Source organism: Mastomys coucha, unplaced genomic scaffold, assembly GCF_008632895.1.
Source record: "Mastomys coucha isolate ucsf_1 unplaced genomic scaffold, UCSF_Mcou_1 pScaffold14, whole genome shotgun sequence".
Taxonomy (NCBI): Eukaryota; Metazoa; Chordata; class Mammalia; order Rodentia; family Muridae; genus Mastomys; species Mastomys coucha.
Window position 1 is genome coordinate 84,992,844 of NW_022196896.1, and position 16,961 is coordinate 85,009,804.

Genomic DNA, 16,961 nt, shown 5'->3' on the forward strand with positions numbered 1-16,961 from the left:
TGCTGGAGGGGGAGTTTGCACAAGAAGGCACTATAACAGAAGCTAAGCTAGCTGGGGCGCCTTGAACTTGGGTTCCTAGAATAGAGTTGGGCAAATTTCCATGGGATTCTCCATCAAATTCAAATTCTAGTTCAACCTGAAGTAGCCTCAGCAAGAATTCGAGATGGAGTAACTTCTGTACTGTCTTGCCCTGTCATACCACCAGCACCTAGCTGTAAACGAATTTTCAAAGCTTTATTTACAGAAACTATCAGTTTGGTCAACAGTTTTTTTGTTTGTAGCTTTTCGGTTGAATGACCTGGTTAAAAAAAAAATGGACTTTTCTTTTTTGCCTTGGTCTTACTATGTTGCTCAGATGGCCTGCATTCCTGATCTTCCCTCCCCAGCAGCCACCCCCACCCCTGCCTGCCCCCAAGGCTGGGCGAGCACCACCACACTCAGCCTAAATGGCTTTTTCTAGAAGTTTTATGTTGTACATTGTTTTGGTGACATTTGTTTCTTTAGCAAGCCACCACTTGCTAACCTAAACTAGTTTCCCAAGCTGTGGGAAACCGGGAGTGGGGGCGTGGGGGAGGGGCTGGGGAGTGCGGTCTTTTTTATTTTTGAGTCTTGACTGGTCTCTTCCGCTGGTAGAGGCGGAAGTTGGTTTCCTCTCTGGCTTTCCGTAACTTTCCTCCGCCCTCGTTAGGGTTTTGGAAAATCCAGCAATGGCTTCTATTCAGTCTTGGTGGAATGGCGACCATTCGCATCTTCTCGGAACCCTTCTCTTTGGTCACACTCGGGGGGATTCTGCCCCTGCACGAGTGAGTACTCGGGCGATGCCCTTAGCACTGGGAGAGTACCATCGTAACTCATTCCAGAACTTGTTGGGCTGGCTGGGCGCGTCACTTGGCTGGCAGCTTGGGCCAGCTCCAAGGCTGACTTTCCAGGGCGTCTACTGAAGAGGCCACTCCTGTTTGTTCTTTCCAGTGTCTCCTTCGATCCAGTTTTGAGGAGGTCTCCTTCGAAGACTGGCGACAAAACCGCTGTTGAGTGGGATGGGCCGGCGACCTCCCGGTGTGAGTAAGATGAGAACCTCTCCTATTCTCGCTGCTCCCAAAGGGATTTGGGACATTGGAGAGCTGACTCCTGATTAATGTAGGAAAGTGTTCATTTCCTATCTTCCACTCTTGGTTCCTTCTGTGCCTTTTGGGGATCCACTCACAGCACTTCCAGACTTGTGGCACATTTAAATCGAAGTCTTTCTTGAAGAGAGCCAAAGACTTATTAAATTAAACTCGTTACTGGACTCAAATGCCTCTTTGTTAATTTAGTGAGTGGCTCTAGATGGAGTAAAGTTCTGGACAAGGTACTTGGGTGGTTTTTGTTTGTTTCTGTAATCTCAGAGTAGAGACTGCCTGGACAAAGCTCAAGGACAGCTTGCCCTGGGAAGAAGCCTGCTGGCCAAGTGTGAGTCAGTAAAGGTTTGGCTCAGGGTCTTCCTATACTCAAAGCGTTATTTTTCTTAAATCTCTGAAACAAGAACCTCTCCCTGTGTTATGAAGCCCTAGTGACCGTCACTTCTGGAAGACTTAACACCCCACCTGGGGCAGCTGTCTTGCTCTTTACCAAGGATTTTACTTCTTATTCTGCATTGGATTTTAATATCTAAAACCTTTCAGGCAAGTTATAATATAAGTAAAATATACCTGGGCTTAGAACCTGCAAAGTAAATACAGACACTGCCCCCACCTCCCACAAGTCCATTCCCTACAGGTAGCCAAAGGTTGCTGGTTCTAGTCTCATACATTGGTGCACTCAAATACGTGTCTTTTGATTGCCTTTCAAAGATTGTGATTAAAATGAAAAGATCGGGGATTTCCCCTGTCCCCAGCCATCCCACTCATTTTCCTAGTCTTTCTCCAGTCTTTCAGAACAGATGTTTATGGTATTGATTTTCTTACGTTGTTTCCCACACCCTAGTTTCCCCTCCTTTCCCATCTTGTGCAATGACCACTTGGCTCGATTTCATTGGCTTGCTTAGATTTTTTTTTTCTCCTCCCTCTCCAATTCTTAGCTTTGGGGAATAATTTCTTCCTTTCTGCCACATTTGAAAGAAAAAGAGCGTGTGTGTATGTGTGTGTGTGTGTCTGTGTATGTGTGTGTGTGTATGTGTGTGTGTGTCTGTGTGTGTATGTATATGTGTGTGTGTATGTGTGTGTGTCAGTGTGTGTGTGTCTGTGTGTGTGTATTTATGTGTGTGTGTGTCAGTGTGTGTGTGTGTCTGTGTGTGTGTTTGTGTGTCTGTGTGTGTGTGTGTCTGTGTACTTTTTTCTCTTGTAGCTTTAGTTTTTGGTTTTGTTTGAGATTGAGTCTCCTGGAACCTGGGCCAACCTTGAACTCCTGGTCCTCTCTGTTACCATAGTTACAAGTGTGTACTGCCATACTTGACTGAAACACATTTTTTTTTTTAAGTTAGATCTTTGTTTTAAAAGGTAGGCACTTTACAGATCTCTTGCTCAAACACCTCTAGGTGTTATGGAAGGGGTCCATCAGAGTCCCCAATGGAAATGAAAGTGTGTGAATAAATCTTTCTCTGCTGACTGACACCCCCACCCCCTTTTTAATTAGGAAACACAAAAATAGTAACAAGTTACATACAGAACCATGGCTGGGTGACTCCTGAAACCTGAACAAAAGTTTTATGTCTGACTTAAGCCCTGCTTAAACCCCAAGGCAGTGCTATTTCAATCTGACAGATAGTTAAGGGTGTGCTTAAAGGCCTAGGGAACCTATTAAAATGTTGTGGTGGGAACTGGGGGTTATATATATAGCACAAGGCTATACCCTGGAGAAGTGATGCCATTACTCTCTGCCTAGGCTCTCCATAAACAAGCTGGCCATCATTCAGCCTAAATGTGGAATAAGTGTCTTTAACCATGGTTGTCTTCAGGAATGTCAAAGAATCTTAAAAGAACCAGGTAGGTGAGAAGTTAGGACTACCAAGGGTGATCAGATGAAGCAGAGGGACACTTTTTTACTTTATTTTCTCTATCTGTCCATTGCAGAGTCTCTCCTCCCCCACCCCTCACAGTTGCACGTTAACTGTTCATCATCAAAAAAAAAGCAGTAAGGGCAGGAAGCTTGAGGGACCACAGATAAGCGCTGCTTCCTGGCTTGCTCCAGAGTTTCTTACAACAAAGATAACGTTTTATAAATGTATTTGCCTGCTTGAAATTTTAACTCAAGCCAAGCCAAGCTCCAAGTGCAGTAAGTGCTGAGCTGCGCTCTCTTAAGCATTTAGGGTTGTTTCTTGGATCACTTCTGTTTTATTTTATTTGTTTGTTTTCTTTTCCAGACAGTGTTTCTCTGTATAGCCCTGGCTATCCTAGAACTCACTCTTTAGATCAGGTTGGCCTTGAACTCAGAGATCCATCTGCCTCTGCCTCCTGAGTGCTGGAATCAAAGGTGCACCACCAGCCCTCCGCCTTTATTTTCTTTTTCAAAGACAGGATCAGTATATCGCCCAGCCCAAGCTGGCCTTGAATTTGCTCTTCTGCCTCAGCCTTGCAAGTGCTATGCCTGAGCTAGACTATGATGAGAGACAGACAGACTCTAACCTTCAGTCAGTTTCAGTGTGTGGTAGGCCCTAGGTAGCCTGCCAGGCTCGGGCCTCAGAGCTCTTGAGCAAATGACACGTGACTATCCAGTTGCAGCAGATAGGCACACACAGCATGTCCCTTTGTCCCTTTGCAACCTACACTGAAGCAAGATGGAACTGGCGGCATGAGAGGGTATCACACTTGGAACCTGGACATAGACAGAGCTACACTGAATGAAGTAATGATGATAGGGCTGATTGAGGGGATTATGGATCTAAGAGGTTGGGTATGATGATCCCAGGAAGAACCTGCTGTGAGCTGGGAGGACCTCATCTTAAATGGGAAGACGGTGTCTCCAGTAAACTCTAGCCTTTCAGGAAAAGGACCAACTAATTCTCAATACATTTTGATTAAAAATAAAAAAAAAAGGATCCTCTGCACTTACTCTCTGTAAGCTGTCATTTCTTTATTAAGCTATCTTACTATAGCTGTCCTCAGACACTCCAGAAGAGGGCGTCATCTTGTTACAGATGGTTGTGAGCCACCATGTGGTTGCTGGGATTTGAACTCAGGACCTTTGGAAGAGCAGTCAGTGCTCTTAACCGCTGAGCCATCTCTCCAGCCCCAAGCTGTCATTTCTTAAACTCTTAAACTGTATGTGCCAGCATGTTCATTCACCCTAACCTCAAACCCAATCTTCTACATGTGTGATTGTTCCAGGATAGATTCAAAGGTGCCTAAATTTGTTGTTGTTGTTTGGAGATAGTCTCTCTACATAGCCCTGACTGTCCTGGAACTCATTATGTAGGCCAAGGTGGTCTCAGACTCACAGATCTGCCGTCTTCTGCCTCCCAAGTGCTGGAATTAAAGGCATAAGCCAACATACCCAGCAAAACGTGCCTTAAAGTAATTTCCCCCAAATAAGACAACAGTCTAACATCCTCAGAACTACAATCTTATATGCGATGGTGTGCCTTTCTGCTGCATCTGGGTAGTCATGTGTCATCTGCTCAAGAGCTCTGAGGCCCGTGCCTGGCAGGCTACCTAGGGCCTACCACACACAGCTGACTGAAAGTGAGAGTCTATCTCTCATCATAGCCTAGCTCAGGCACAGCACAAAAGAAATACCTGAAGACAGCTGTGAGGCAGGGTCAGATGAGCCAGTTTGGGGACCAGGGGTAAGCTATGAAAGAGAGCTTGAAAGATATAGAATTTCAACATGATGTTGAGAGGGGTTGGGGAGCTTTCTCAGTGGAGGCAACTATGAAGAGATTAAAATAAAACCATGTTGGGGAACAGGGAGGTATTTGGAATTGGGTTATGAATAATGTACAGAAATGGAAGAATATTCTTAATGCTTGGGCTGTGTATGAAATGTTTGTCCCAGTAGAAGTTTAACTCTAAGATGGAGCAGGCCACGCTCTCAATTGGATTCAGTTTCATTGCTCCTGGTGACTGTTCGTGTAGCAGTCCCTTTGTAAGGTCCCCACTTTGCTTTTTGTTTACAGTACTAAGCACTAACTTGGGGCCGTGCACATGCTGAGCGAGTACTCTCTCATTGAGGGCATCCCTCGCTCTCTTTCACTACCCTATGAGATGGTTTCACTAAGTTGCCCAGTCTAGCCTTGAACTCACTGAGTGGAGGCTGGTCTGGAGCCTTCAATTCTTCTGCCTCAACTTCCTGAGTTGCTGGGATTACAGGTCTGTGTTGCCAGGCCTGACTTGAAAGCCCCCACATACCAGTTCTCTTACTTTGGGAACCTGGAAAGTTTGGAAGGGACACGGGCGAAGAGGAGTTCTGTCAAAGGGCTGTATAAAACGCACCTACTTTTGCGCCAGTTTATATAGTTGGAGCCATTTGTTATCTGTGGGCAGTATTATTTGTGTGAATGAAATGTGTTGCTTGTGTAGTGCATGCTTTGTCATTGACAATAGCCGAGGCTACATGCCAAATTATTATTTTGCCCCAGCTAATGATCTCCTAGGCTATGATTTAGTGCATGTCCGCAGCACTGCGAGCCAGGAGCCACGAGATGATTAGTCCTCCTTTGACTAACTTGAGAAGGTGTGGGGATTGGCATTTGAGGTGTATATCTTTCATTTAAAATGCCCACGGCTTGGGGAGAAATGGTAAGTGTATTGTATTAGCCATTCTGCTTGTCTGTGGGTCCTGTGTACAAAAGGAAAGAGGAGCTCTGGCTTCCCAGGTAGGTGCACAGAGCTCTGTGAGACGCTCACCTTGTACTCTTCAGAATCATTATGCTTTTGGAAACTGCCGGCCGGATGAGTCTTTCAAGAACTTCATGTTCTCATCTCACTACGGCTTCCTGGATACCGGGAAATTCCAAATTGGCGTGCAGCTTTCTGCCTCTGGCTATGCCCTCTCCTTGCTTCAGATGGAAGACAAGGCAAATAACAGATTAAATGTATCTTAGGGAACCTAACCAGTCATGGTACTGGCTGCTGTGTGGCTGACTGGATTATTTTGCAATCTGAACACGAGATGATTGGGAGGCACTTGATGTTCAGTGAAACAGTTTGAGAAGTTTCACCACATTGCACTGTTACCTATTCTAGCTAATGCTAGATGCCAGAGGGTGGTGTTAATTGATTGACTGGAAGCTCATCTGGGATGATCCAAAGGAGTTACTGACACACCTGTGTGGATGCTTCCAGGAAAGCCTTACAAAGTAGGTGGGTCTGTAAGTTAAGGGTTTTGCTGTACAGATGGGTGGGAAAAGTATAATCCAGGTAGAGTCTCATGGAAGACAACTTGTTGAGATTTAATTAAGGCCAAATGTACAGTGTGTCTATCGATGAGATGCGACCAGGCACCAGATCATGATTGGCCTTGTGCAAACATTCTTGGGATCTGTAGTGGGAGAAGAACTGTCACCGAAGGGTTCGAATTAAGAGGATTTCAAGCATGAACCTGAACTTTGATTGAATATAGACTTGGCTTTGGTTGATGAGCCATGTAGGGAGCAGGTGCAGAGAGGGTTCCAGGATGGGTTGGATGATTGAGAAGGTCTGGGTAGAAATAGCGGAGAGAGGTCAGCCTGGGAAAAGTGCTAAGGAAGTTAACAAGTATCCCGTGGAGCAGAACAGAGCAGGCTTACGAACACCTCTTTTATTTAAATGTTCTGGTGTATATTGAAAGTACAGAATCTGTTAAGCTAGTTGCTTTTCCGGTGGGACAGATGGGGGGTACATTGTCTCACTTAGCTACACATTCCTCCTCTGTGGCCAGAGAAGTTTTAAATCTACTCATTAGCAGAAATCCTAAATACAACACTTTCAGCAAAAATTTCCAGCACAAAACATGTAGAGCAAAAAAAATCCCAAGAACAATTGCTAACTATAGTTCTCAAATGTGGTTCAGTCTTTCGCTCTCTCAGCCTATCTGTTGCTTTCTATGCTTTGACATCCCCCCCACCCCCATTTCCTGTCTCACTCAGGGCCCGGGAAACCACAGTTGATTTCCCGCCTCTATATAGGACTTTTTTTTTTTTTTTTTTAAAAGAGTCTACATATAAATGAGATCATGCAAATTTTTTCCTATGTTTTTCATATTTCATTTCACATAGTTTCCTCTCATTTTATCCATATGGCAAGCAGCAGAGTCTTCTCTTTTTTGAGGCTGTGTGTGTATGTGTGTGTGTGTGTGTGTGTGTGTGTGTGTGTGTGTTATAAGTTATTATAGTGGTTTATCTCAACCTTTGACACCTAAGTGGTTTCTGTATCATGGTTTTTAAAATATGGCTATAGTGCAATGGAGGTGCTCAACTCTTGTGGAAATCTTTAAAAACTTGTTTTATGTGTAATTAGTGTTTTGTCTGCATGTGTCTCTGTATACCACATGCATGCCTTGTGCCCCAGGAGGCCAGAAAAGGGTGTTGGATCCCCAGGAACTGGAGTTACAGATGGTTGTGAGTCTTGTAGGTGCTGGGAACTGAACCTGAGCCCTTGGGTGGGACAGTTAGGAGTTCACAGAGGTCTGAACAAGAGCGGTGTCATCAAGACTGGGCAGGGGGAAGCAAGCATAGCTATCCACTCTCCAACACCATGTTTAAGAGTGTTCAAAAATCCAGTAATCAAGATAAAGAATATTTAGTGCAACATTAAAAAACACAACAACACAACCCCCCCCAAGACTATGATAAACAAATTGTTAGAATTTTGCATAATACAAACAGCTTCAGCATCATTGGCTTTCCCTTCTGCTCTAGATGCCAGTGTGTGTCCGTGCTAAGTGGCATTGTGGGGATGGGGGTCCATTAGGAATCATGCCAAGAAGTGGGTCCAAGTAGAGGGAGCTGAATACTGAATGCAGGTCGTTTCTCATGGGGTTCTAGCTCTGTGGATGGAGATAAAGTGAAGCGTGACTTAGGCTCAGGGGTTTTGTGACAGTTTTGTTTAAGATGGAACAGCCTTGGCCATGCGTCTGAGGTGAGGCCAGGTAACTGCAGGTGGGACTGGGGAGAACTGTGAAGGCTGGAGCCTTCTCCTGGGGAAGCAGAAAGAGGGTGACCAGCATCCTGTAAACAGACTGCTCAGCAGATGCTGAGGACACAGCAAGGGTGCTCCGGTCTGTGCTGTGTGTCTTCCTTCCACAGCTTCCAGCTGTTGTTTTTAATTAGTGGTGTGTGTGTGTGTGTGTGTGTGTGTGTGTGTGTGTGTGTGTGTATGTGTACATACATATGTTAAGGTACATTTATGGAGGTCAGGAAAACCTGGAGGGAGTCAGCCCTCCGTCCCTAGAGGAGTATGGGTCTTGGGGATGGGACTCAGGTTCTCAGGCTTGGCAGCAGGCACCGTCGTTATCCACTGAACCTCTCTACCCTCCCCTACCTCCCATGTGTTACTTATATATTTTATAGCATATATATACATTAACCTCTGGCATCTAAGAGAAGAATTATTCTTCTGAGTATCTGTTCAAACTCTTTAAAAATTGTGTATCTTAATAAGCTTACAAAATAGTAGGTTCTTGTTATTGAGTACCTCCACCCCCTGATGTTTTGCTACTCTAGTGAATGGAAGAGACTCAGGATCTGAAAATGGGGGTACGGGCTGACTAGCCATTCCAGTTAGCCCAGGACAGAATATTTCCTGTGATACAGGAATTTTGGTGCTACAGCTGAAAAGTTCTAGGTGTGTCCAGCTTGTCTACCTACCTGAGGTGTTATAAGGGTGGATGTTAGGAAGCAAAAGGTGAAGGGATTTAAGATTCTGGCCAGAGAATTTGGTTTCAGATCCAGTATAGAGAAAATAAAGTGAAGCCGGGTGGTGGCAGCACACACCTTTAGTCCCAGAACTCAGAGGCGGGGGCAGGTGGATCTCTGAGTTTTCGGCCAACGTGGTCTACAGAGTGAGTTCCGGACAGCCAGGAAGGGAAACCCAGTCTTCCAGGAGGGGTGGTGAGATCATTTCCCAACACTGTCATATGTAACTCATTCATCCTTTTACGTTCTGAGTGCCAGCTCTGAGTCACACACTCATGTCTGAACAGTGTTTGACCACGAGGTTGCCTCTGCTGCAGTGTAGGCGGGGAGGGCCATGGAGCCCCAGGACCTGTTGCCAGAAGCCCACCTCAGAGCCTCTCCAGCACTTCCAGCCATCTTGGGAATACAGATATCAAGTGTGCTACCACTGAAAGGCCTGGAGTGGTTCTGTCTCCAGACCCATCTCCTTTCATGAGACTGGGTTGCTATTTTAAGCAGTTACTCAGTGTTCTCATGACTTGCTCCAGAAATGAAACTGAGACTGGTTTTAGGTTTTCAGTACTTTGGTTGTCAAGGTTAAAGACAATGTGTACCAAGTGGGGAACTATGTAGGTGTGGAAAAGAAGGGGAGACGGTGAGTGACAATTTCACCAGAAGAAAGGGGAATTCCTTTAGAATCTAGAAAAGGCCAGATGCCAGTCCTGTCTGGCTATAGAAGCAGTGGTGGGGGGTTAACATAGTCAAGTGATGGGAACTTCATCATCAATCAAGATTGGGTGTTTGAAAAGCAGGGAGGAGTCTGAGCATGGAGCCTTGTGTCGCCCTTGGGAGTGAGAGCACGTGACCGCAGAAGACATTAGTGTCCTGCTGGAAGGAGTCCACAAAGATGACTTGGCAGCTGACAGCTGTGACCGAGTTCTTCCGTTGAGCCTAAAAGCCTCTGGTCTGGAATGTGGTTCTGTTGATGGTGCCATTTGTAAGCTCGTGATTGTCCACCCGACTGACTCTGAGACTTCTTATATAGCATATAAGAAGCTTAGACTGATAGCTTTGGCTCGTCTCCTGACTAGCTCGGAACTTAATAACCCATTTATTCTATTCTAAATAGACACATGGCAGTGACCGTCTTCCTCATTGTTTAGGGGTGAATCTCTGTGCCCCTGACTTTACCCCAGAATCCCAATCTCTCTAGCGGATGTCCCACCTCCTAATCCTGCCTCAGCTCATTGGCCGGTCAGCTTCTTATTGACAGCTGATGCTTCCACTCAATGCTCAAGAGATTATACATGGATCCTTTGGGAGAGGGCTAGCCTGGCAAGCACAAAGCCCGGGTTCAGTCCACTGGCACTGCAAAACCAGGTTTGGTGCTGCGCCCAGCACTTGTGAAGCTCAGGCAGGCAAATCTCTGAGTTCAGTGTCAGCCTATGGTTCTCAGTTCATGGTGAGATCCAGAACAGAGCCGCATAGTGAGTCCTTGTCTCAGAAAAACACCCAAATACCAAAAATACCACTCAAGGAGGATCACGAACATCATTTGAAAAATACAATGTTAAGGCCAGCCTGGGCTACATAAGGCTCTTGTTTAAAAAGAAATAAAACAAAAACTCCCAAAACCCACTCTATCATTTGAGCCAGTAAATTCTGACCTGTCCTTGTGGATAACTTTGGGAAGTCTAGCTATTCTTCTAAGGTCCATCCATCTACATACATAGAAAGGGACTTCTGAAAGCTTCTCCACGGTGTGCCATTTTTATACATGTTTTTCTTTTCTTTTCTTTTCTCCTCTGTTTTTCTTTTCTTTAGCACTTGTACCTGGCAGAGTTCTGTTCAGAAGATGCGGAAACTAAAATTCTAGTTCCAAAACTTACTAAGAGTTTTTGTGACTTATTAAGTGTTTTCCAACTTAATTGTTCCATGGCCAGAGACTGTGGTGTGAAGTCTGCTGACCCTGTCTGCAAGTTCCTGTGGGGCTGTAATCCCAATTCCACTTGTAATCCCAATGCCGAGGAGACAGAGACAGGGGCATGCCTGGGCTCACTGGCCGACCAGCCTAGTCTATTTGGAGAGTTCCTGGCCAGTGAGAAACCATCTGTTTCTCTGATTAATCTGAAAACAAACAAACATCTAGCTGCAGTGTACTGAGACGTAGCATGAAACACAGAAGCACCTGCTCAAACACACAGCTGTTACAAGAAATTTAAAATATAGATAGATAGATATAGATATAGATATGTAATGAGCCAAAAAGAAAGCAGTTTAAAACCTACAGTGCTAATAATCATTTAAAGCTTACCATATATTATCACAGATAACATTTAGAATGATCCAAACAAAAGCAATGCAAGACCTTATTGGAAAAAAAAAACCCATGAATTATTAAAAAGACATTACTAAAGACCCAGATAAATGGAGAGCCATACTTTATTCATAAGTTGGAAGATCCAGTATAATAAAAATATTAGTTGCTGGGGCTGGAGAGAAGGCTTGGAGATTAAGAGCACTGTCTGCACTGCCATGGGGCCTGAGTTGGATTCCTGGCACCCATGTGGTGGCTCACAATCCCAGGTAATTCCAAGGACAGGGGATCTAAGGATCTGACCCACAGCTCAGCCCCCACAGGCACTAGGATGCACACAGAACACCCATATGCATGAAAAGAAACAACTCCCTCCAAAACGTTGCTGAGTAGATCAGAAGGAACAGACTCATCTTTCCAGGAAGCAATTTAGAATCAGATTCCGAAGGAGCACACCCAACACCGTGCTTTATGGTGAGGTGTCAGAAGCAGCCCCTTAAAATTCAGGCTCTAGCCAAAATACAGACATATTAAACAGTTTACTGAAGGGTAAAGCCAGGGCAGTAAAACAATAAAAACATAGAACATCATCAAACAAATAACTGTGATTATTCATGGACAATAAGATTTCCCATGGAAGGAAAGCCAAGTATACCAACAAGCCAACTGTTAGATTAATGAGAAGGCAAAGTTTTGAAATCTGTGATAAAGAAAAGCAAGTCAACTCTAAGTCTATAAACTAGCAACAATCAGGAAAAATGTAAATTTCAAAAAGATACCATTTAAAATAGCTATAACACCTCATTTTTAGTAATAAGACATTTAAAGGAGAAATCATGAAACTTCATTAAAGAGCAGATAGTTAGATATATATAGCATGACATAGCCATGCGTGTGAGTGTGTGTGTGTGTGTGTGTGTGTGTGTGTGTATACACAGGTGCACATACATGTGTGTGTGCACATATGTGTGGAGACCAGAGGACAATCTCAGGTGCCATCCCTCAAGCATCAGCAGTCTTGGTTTTTTTGAGACTTGGATGGTTTCTCACTGGCTTGGAACTCTCCAAACTGGCTAGGCTGGCTGGCCAGTGGGACCAGGCATGCCCCTGTCTCTGTCTATCAGCACTGGAATTCCAAGGGTGCAGCCCCACAGAAGGCAAAGGCGGGGTCAGCATACTTCACATTACAGTCTCTTGACAGGATCCCAGAGCTACCACTAGGGAATGATGGCCAAAGGTGTCAAATGACCCTTGGGGAGCAAACTCGCCGTGCCTAATCTGGCCTACAGACTGCAGAAAGGCCCCTTACGTTTTTAAGCACACTTCAGATGCAGGCTGTGAGAGTGTAAATTCTGTCTGTTTTGTCTGTTGTGGTGGTGATATTAGTTTTTAAAAGGTTTATTTATTTTTATTTATGTGAAGGAGTGTTTTGCCCTGTTGCATATTCTATATGTGCACCACATTGCATGGGTTGCCCAAAGAAGTCAGAAGAGGGCACCAGATTCCTTGGGAACTGGAGTTCTGGAAGACTGTTAGTTGCCTTGCTGAGTGTTGGGAGCCAACCCCCAGGCTCCTGCTAGAGCAGCAAGTGCTCTTTACTAGGGAGCCATCTTTGCAACCCCATGACTTTAATTCTGCTGAGGGTAACTGATGCGTGAGTTCCCCTCCAGCTGAAGATCAGTTCTCTAGTTGGATATGATGGTACAGATCTATAAATGCAGCACTCCAGGGACAAGAGGATGGCTATGAGTTTGAGGCTAGCCTGAGCTTTTATAATGGCTTTCAGGAAGGGGATCTTCTGGGGGGAATTTTGCATTTACTTCTGAAGGCCTTACTGACTTCTCTACTAGTCTCCGGAAAGTTTTTATGACAATTTCTTGGCCTGGTGATAACAGAAAAAAACCAACAAAACTGACTGTTTTGATCCCAGCTAAGCATTTTATTTCCATGCCTTTCTCAGTCAAGTGCCCAGTACTGAGCCACAGAGAACTGGCCACGCTGCACCCCAGCGCTCAGGCAGGGAGGCTTGCTGCGTTGCGGTGGCCTGGCTCTGCCTGACTCTGCCTGGCTCTGCCTGGGGAATCTGTGTTTTCCTTCCGATATTTTCTCACCCTACCAGATGCTCCTCCTGAGTAATTGGGATTTGGCTGCAAAAATGCCCGTCCTACGACACAGCACAGCAGTGCTTTTGCGTGAGTGTTCCTGACCGCCAGAAGGCACCATAACATAGGTCTGACAAGGGGAGAGGACCTGAGCCGAAACTGCACCATGTTAACTCTCCAAGGCCATTGGTCCATTGCGATGAACCATAGTCAGAGGCCTGCCTTTGCAAGCAGACCTAAACCATCTGTTTTTACTAGTTTTGTTAAGTTCTTTTTCAAGTATCACTAGAGAGTTCCGATACTATTTTTTTTTTGTTCTTACGATTAATGACCTCATTTTATTTTTCCCTTATTTATTTCTCATTGTATGAGTAAATATTTTAGAGATTAGTGCATAATAGCATCTACTAAGAAGGTCACAGCTTCAAAGAAATACAATAAGAAAAGAATATGGCCCCTTTGTGGCAGATATTAGCAGTTAGGCTGAAGTGCTGTCCTGTGACTGCTATGCAGGATTTTGACATCTGAGGCTCATAAATTAGTATTGAGACTTTTTTTTTAAGAAAAGTATTCTGAGTACCACTTTTGCTATTTTAGAGATACTTCTATTAAATTTCATTCCTTTAGTTGTAAGTAGTTCTATTTAAATTTGTGCTAATGGGTATTCAGATTAGCAAAGACACACCAATCTTAGATAAATATAAATACTTAATTGTTATACAAAATACATGAAACCATTATAACTAACATTTGGGTTATGTTTTTATTTTTTCCCTTTGAGATCAGAGTGGTTTGCTTGTTTGTACATTTTCTCAAAGACAAGGTCTCATGTAGAAGGGTTGACAAGATGGCTCAGTAGGCAAAGGTGATTGCTGCCAAATCAGATGACCTGGAGTTCCCGTAAAAGAAGAGAGCTGACTCCTGAAAGTTGTCCTCCACAAATACCCTCCCTACAAATATAACAAATAAAATAAGTAAATGAGCAAATGTATTTTAAAGTTAAAACCAAAAGAGTAGAAAGTGATAATCATTTGTAGCCTAAATTTTAAAATTTAGTTCTGATAGAAGAAATGGGCAGTACACAGTCATGCCTTGAGCCAGGCATTTTGTAGAAGTGTGGTCCTCCCAAATCTTCTGACCACTTCTACTGATGTCAATGAGAGTTTTGATGGCCATTGCTGCCATGGAGTGGTATATTGAGGCGTTTCTTGAGTGTTCCTAGGACCTAATCAGAACCTAGAAAGCCCTGCTGGAAGGTCCTGTGGGCATTCGGGATGGAATTGTGAGCAAAGGTGGGAGGCTGCAGCAGAGTTTACAGATGTGAGGGCGTAAAGTGGGAGGGCAGACAGGGGAGGGCAGAAACCTCTTCTTGTTCCCGAGGCCCCTTCAAAGAGGGTCCCCTTTGCCAAAACCTGCATTTGTCCAGGACACCTGCGTAGGCCTAAGGAGAGTTGGCAGTGACCTCTCTCAACTCAGCTGCTCAGTCACCGGACTTTTCTCCCCACCTCCCGCTCCCGCCCCCGCACCTCCCCCACACCTCCATCCTTTAGTTCTCCCTTGGTAACTTAGTCATATTAGCTTCCAGCAGTGATTTCCCCTTGCTCTACTCTACATTCTGACTAAACCGTGTGGGGTTTTTTAAAGACGCAATTTCATCTTTAATTTCATTTCCTTAAGTGTCAGGGTTTTCCTCTGTGTCTTTTGGCTTTTGGATCAGTCTTTGTCTACTGAGGATCTCTGTCTGTTGAATCTACTCGCTTAGGGAGACCAGTGAGAAGGGGAGGACCTGTGCTTTGACTGTCAAGCCTAAGTGTTTTGATAAGAGGATTATCTCTCACCGCAGAGTGTCTCCCTTGCAAGAACTCTGAAAGAAATGATGAGAGCCCTTAGACATGATGTTGGCTTTTCGTGGTTCCCGGAGCCCTGCTTAATGGATGGAGGCTGGACGAGAACTTGGCTGTTGTGGTTCTGAACATGGCCCAGGGCCCCGTGTCTGCTGAGCTCATTCACCAGGTGGAAGAGTGTCTTGATGAGGATGAGAAGGAGATGATGCTGTTCTTGTGTAGAGATGTGACCGAGAACCTGACTCCACCGAACGTCAGGGACCTCCTGGATAGCTTAAGCGAGAGAGGCCAGCTCTCTTTCGACGCCTTGGCTGAGCTGCTCTACAGAGTGAGACGGTTTGACTTGCTCAAGAGGATTCTGAAGACAGACAAAGCAGCTGTGGAGGACTACCTGCGCAGAAACCCTCACCTGGTTTCAGATTATAGGTAACTCATCAGCTTTGACCGGAGCTGCCCTGGGGGGAGGGGAGAGGTAGTATAGACCGGAGGGCAGTGAGAAGACATCTTCTCTCTGATCAAGCTACCTGGGATTCCGCTTTATAGTGTGGAACCTGGATTCTGTTGGTTGGTTTGTTTTACTTTTTTTTGGTAGCCCTATTATAGCCCAGGCTATAGCTTGGAACTTACTGTGTATGTAGCCCAGGCTGGGCCTCCAACTCATAGCGATCCTCTTGCCTCAGGTGGGATCATAGCTTGTTTGAATTAAAATGAAAATAGTTGCTTAATGGGCAAGCGGCTGAGTGAAAGATCATAATGGAAGTGTACACTTGCCAAAAGGACAGATTGACAAGAAGGGAAGAAAGAAGAAACAGCATAGAGTCACTCTCTATTGCCAGCCCCTGATGGAGGGGGAGCTTCGATGCTTTGGAAATTTCTGGTACTGAGAAAGGAAATACCAAGTCTGTGTAATCTTCCTGTCGTCATAGAACTGTGGCTCTTTCTAAACCTTCCTCTGTCCTTGCCCTGGCCAGCCAAGGAAGTGCAGCAGGGTGGGTCTTGCACGGTTCCTTCCTGGCTCTGAGGAGCCCAAGTTGGACATTTCTTCAAGGAACTACCTTTCAACCCCCTTCTGGTTAAAGCTGGACCAACTATTGAGATCCTTTAAGTACCCGAGCCTCCTAACTGTTCCTTTCTCCTGGAGCAGGAGTCCATGGAAGGACCGAGTTTTCTGAGCAACAAAGAGACCTTGTTTCCCTTGTTTCTCTGAATTGCTCCCTCTTCTTCCAGGCTGTTAGTTCAATGGGTTGTGTAATATGTATTTAGAGATGGTGTCTGTCATCAAAACCACTGAAAAGAGGGGAAAGCAGCATGGGCTCTGGAGTGTGTGTGTCAAGAGTTATTGCTGGAAGGTCTTGTACCAGTTACAGCCCACACAGGCTGAGCCAGTCACTAGCCTCACAAAAGAAAGGAGATACAGCTCAACTAGCTACACTGGGTGACAAAGATGGGTCATCCCAGCTTCTCTGGAGACAGAGGATTGTGAGTTCAAGGCCAACCCTAGTAACATAATAAAACTCTGAAAAGGCAGAGCAGGGTGGGAGGATGTTTGGGGCTGGAGCTCAGTGGTTGGCACTGGCTTAGGTTATGTAAGATTCTAGGTTGAGTCTCAGCACCATGAACAGATGGTGATGAACTTCATAAGCTGATGAGTCTTTTTGGATGGTGTACTAAGCAAGTGGCTATCTATGCAAGATGCTTGGGATTATTGTTACTCTTCATAAATTTTCACATGTCCAGCCATGTGACCTCACATAGCTAAGGGATACTAGCTGGGTCTCAGAGACTAGGTTCAGAGGCAATGAGTGAGAATGGGGTGTCAGGCCCTCTGGAAGGTTCTGGCAATTGGGATGAAGCAATTGACCTATTCATCCGTCTGTTCAGCTGGCTTCCCATCAGCACAGGCCAGGTAGCTG

The 16,961-nt window shown here is 45.0% G+C and overlaps 1 protein-coding gene across 3 annotated transcripts in view; it reads left to right on the forward strand.

The window, feature by feature from the left end:
* Cflar (CASP8 and FADD like apoptosis regulator) overlaps window positions 1–16,961 on the forward strand; it is a 47,772-nt gene that overhangs the window by 1,665 nt on the left and 29,146 nt on the right. The window contains exons 2-4 of one of the 3 annotated variants that reach the window (XM_031367586.1): window positions 689–803; window positions 970–1,058; window positions 15,048–15,474. In XM_031367586.1, coding sequence (XP_031223446.1) covers window positions 15,179–15,474 — 296 coding nt within the window. In that variant the 5' untranslated portion in view covers window positions 689–803; window positions 970–1,058; window positions 15,048–15,178. The remainder of the gene's footprint in view (window positions 1–688; window positions 804–969; window positions 1,059–15,047; window positions 15,475–16,961) is intronic. The other 2 variants (XM_031367588.1, XM_031367587.1) reach the window with 2 other exon arrangements.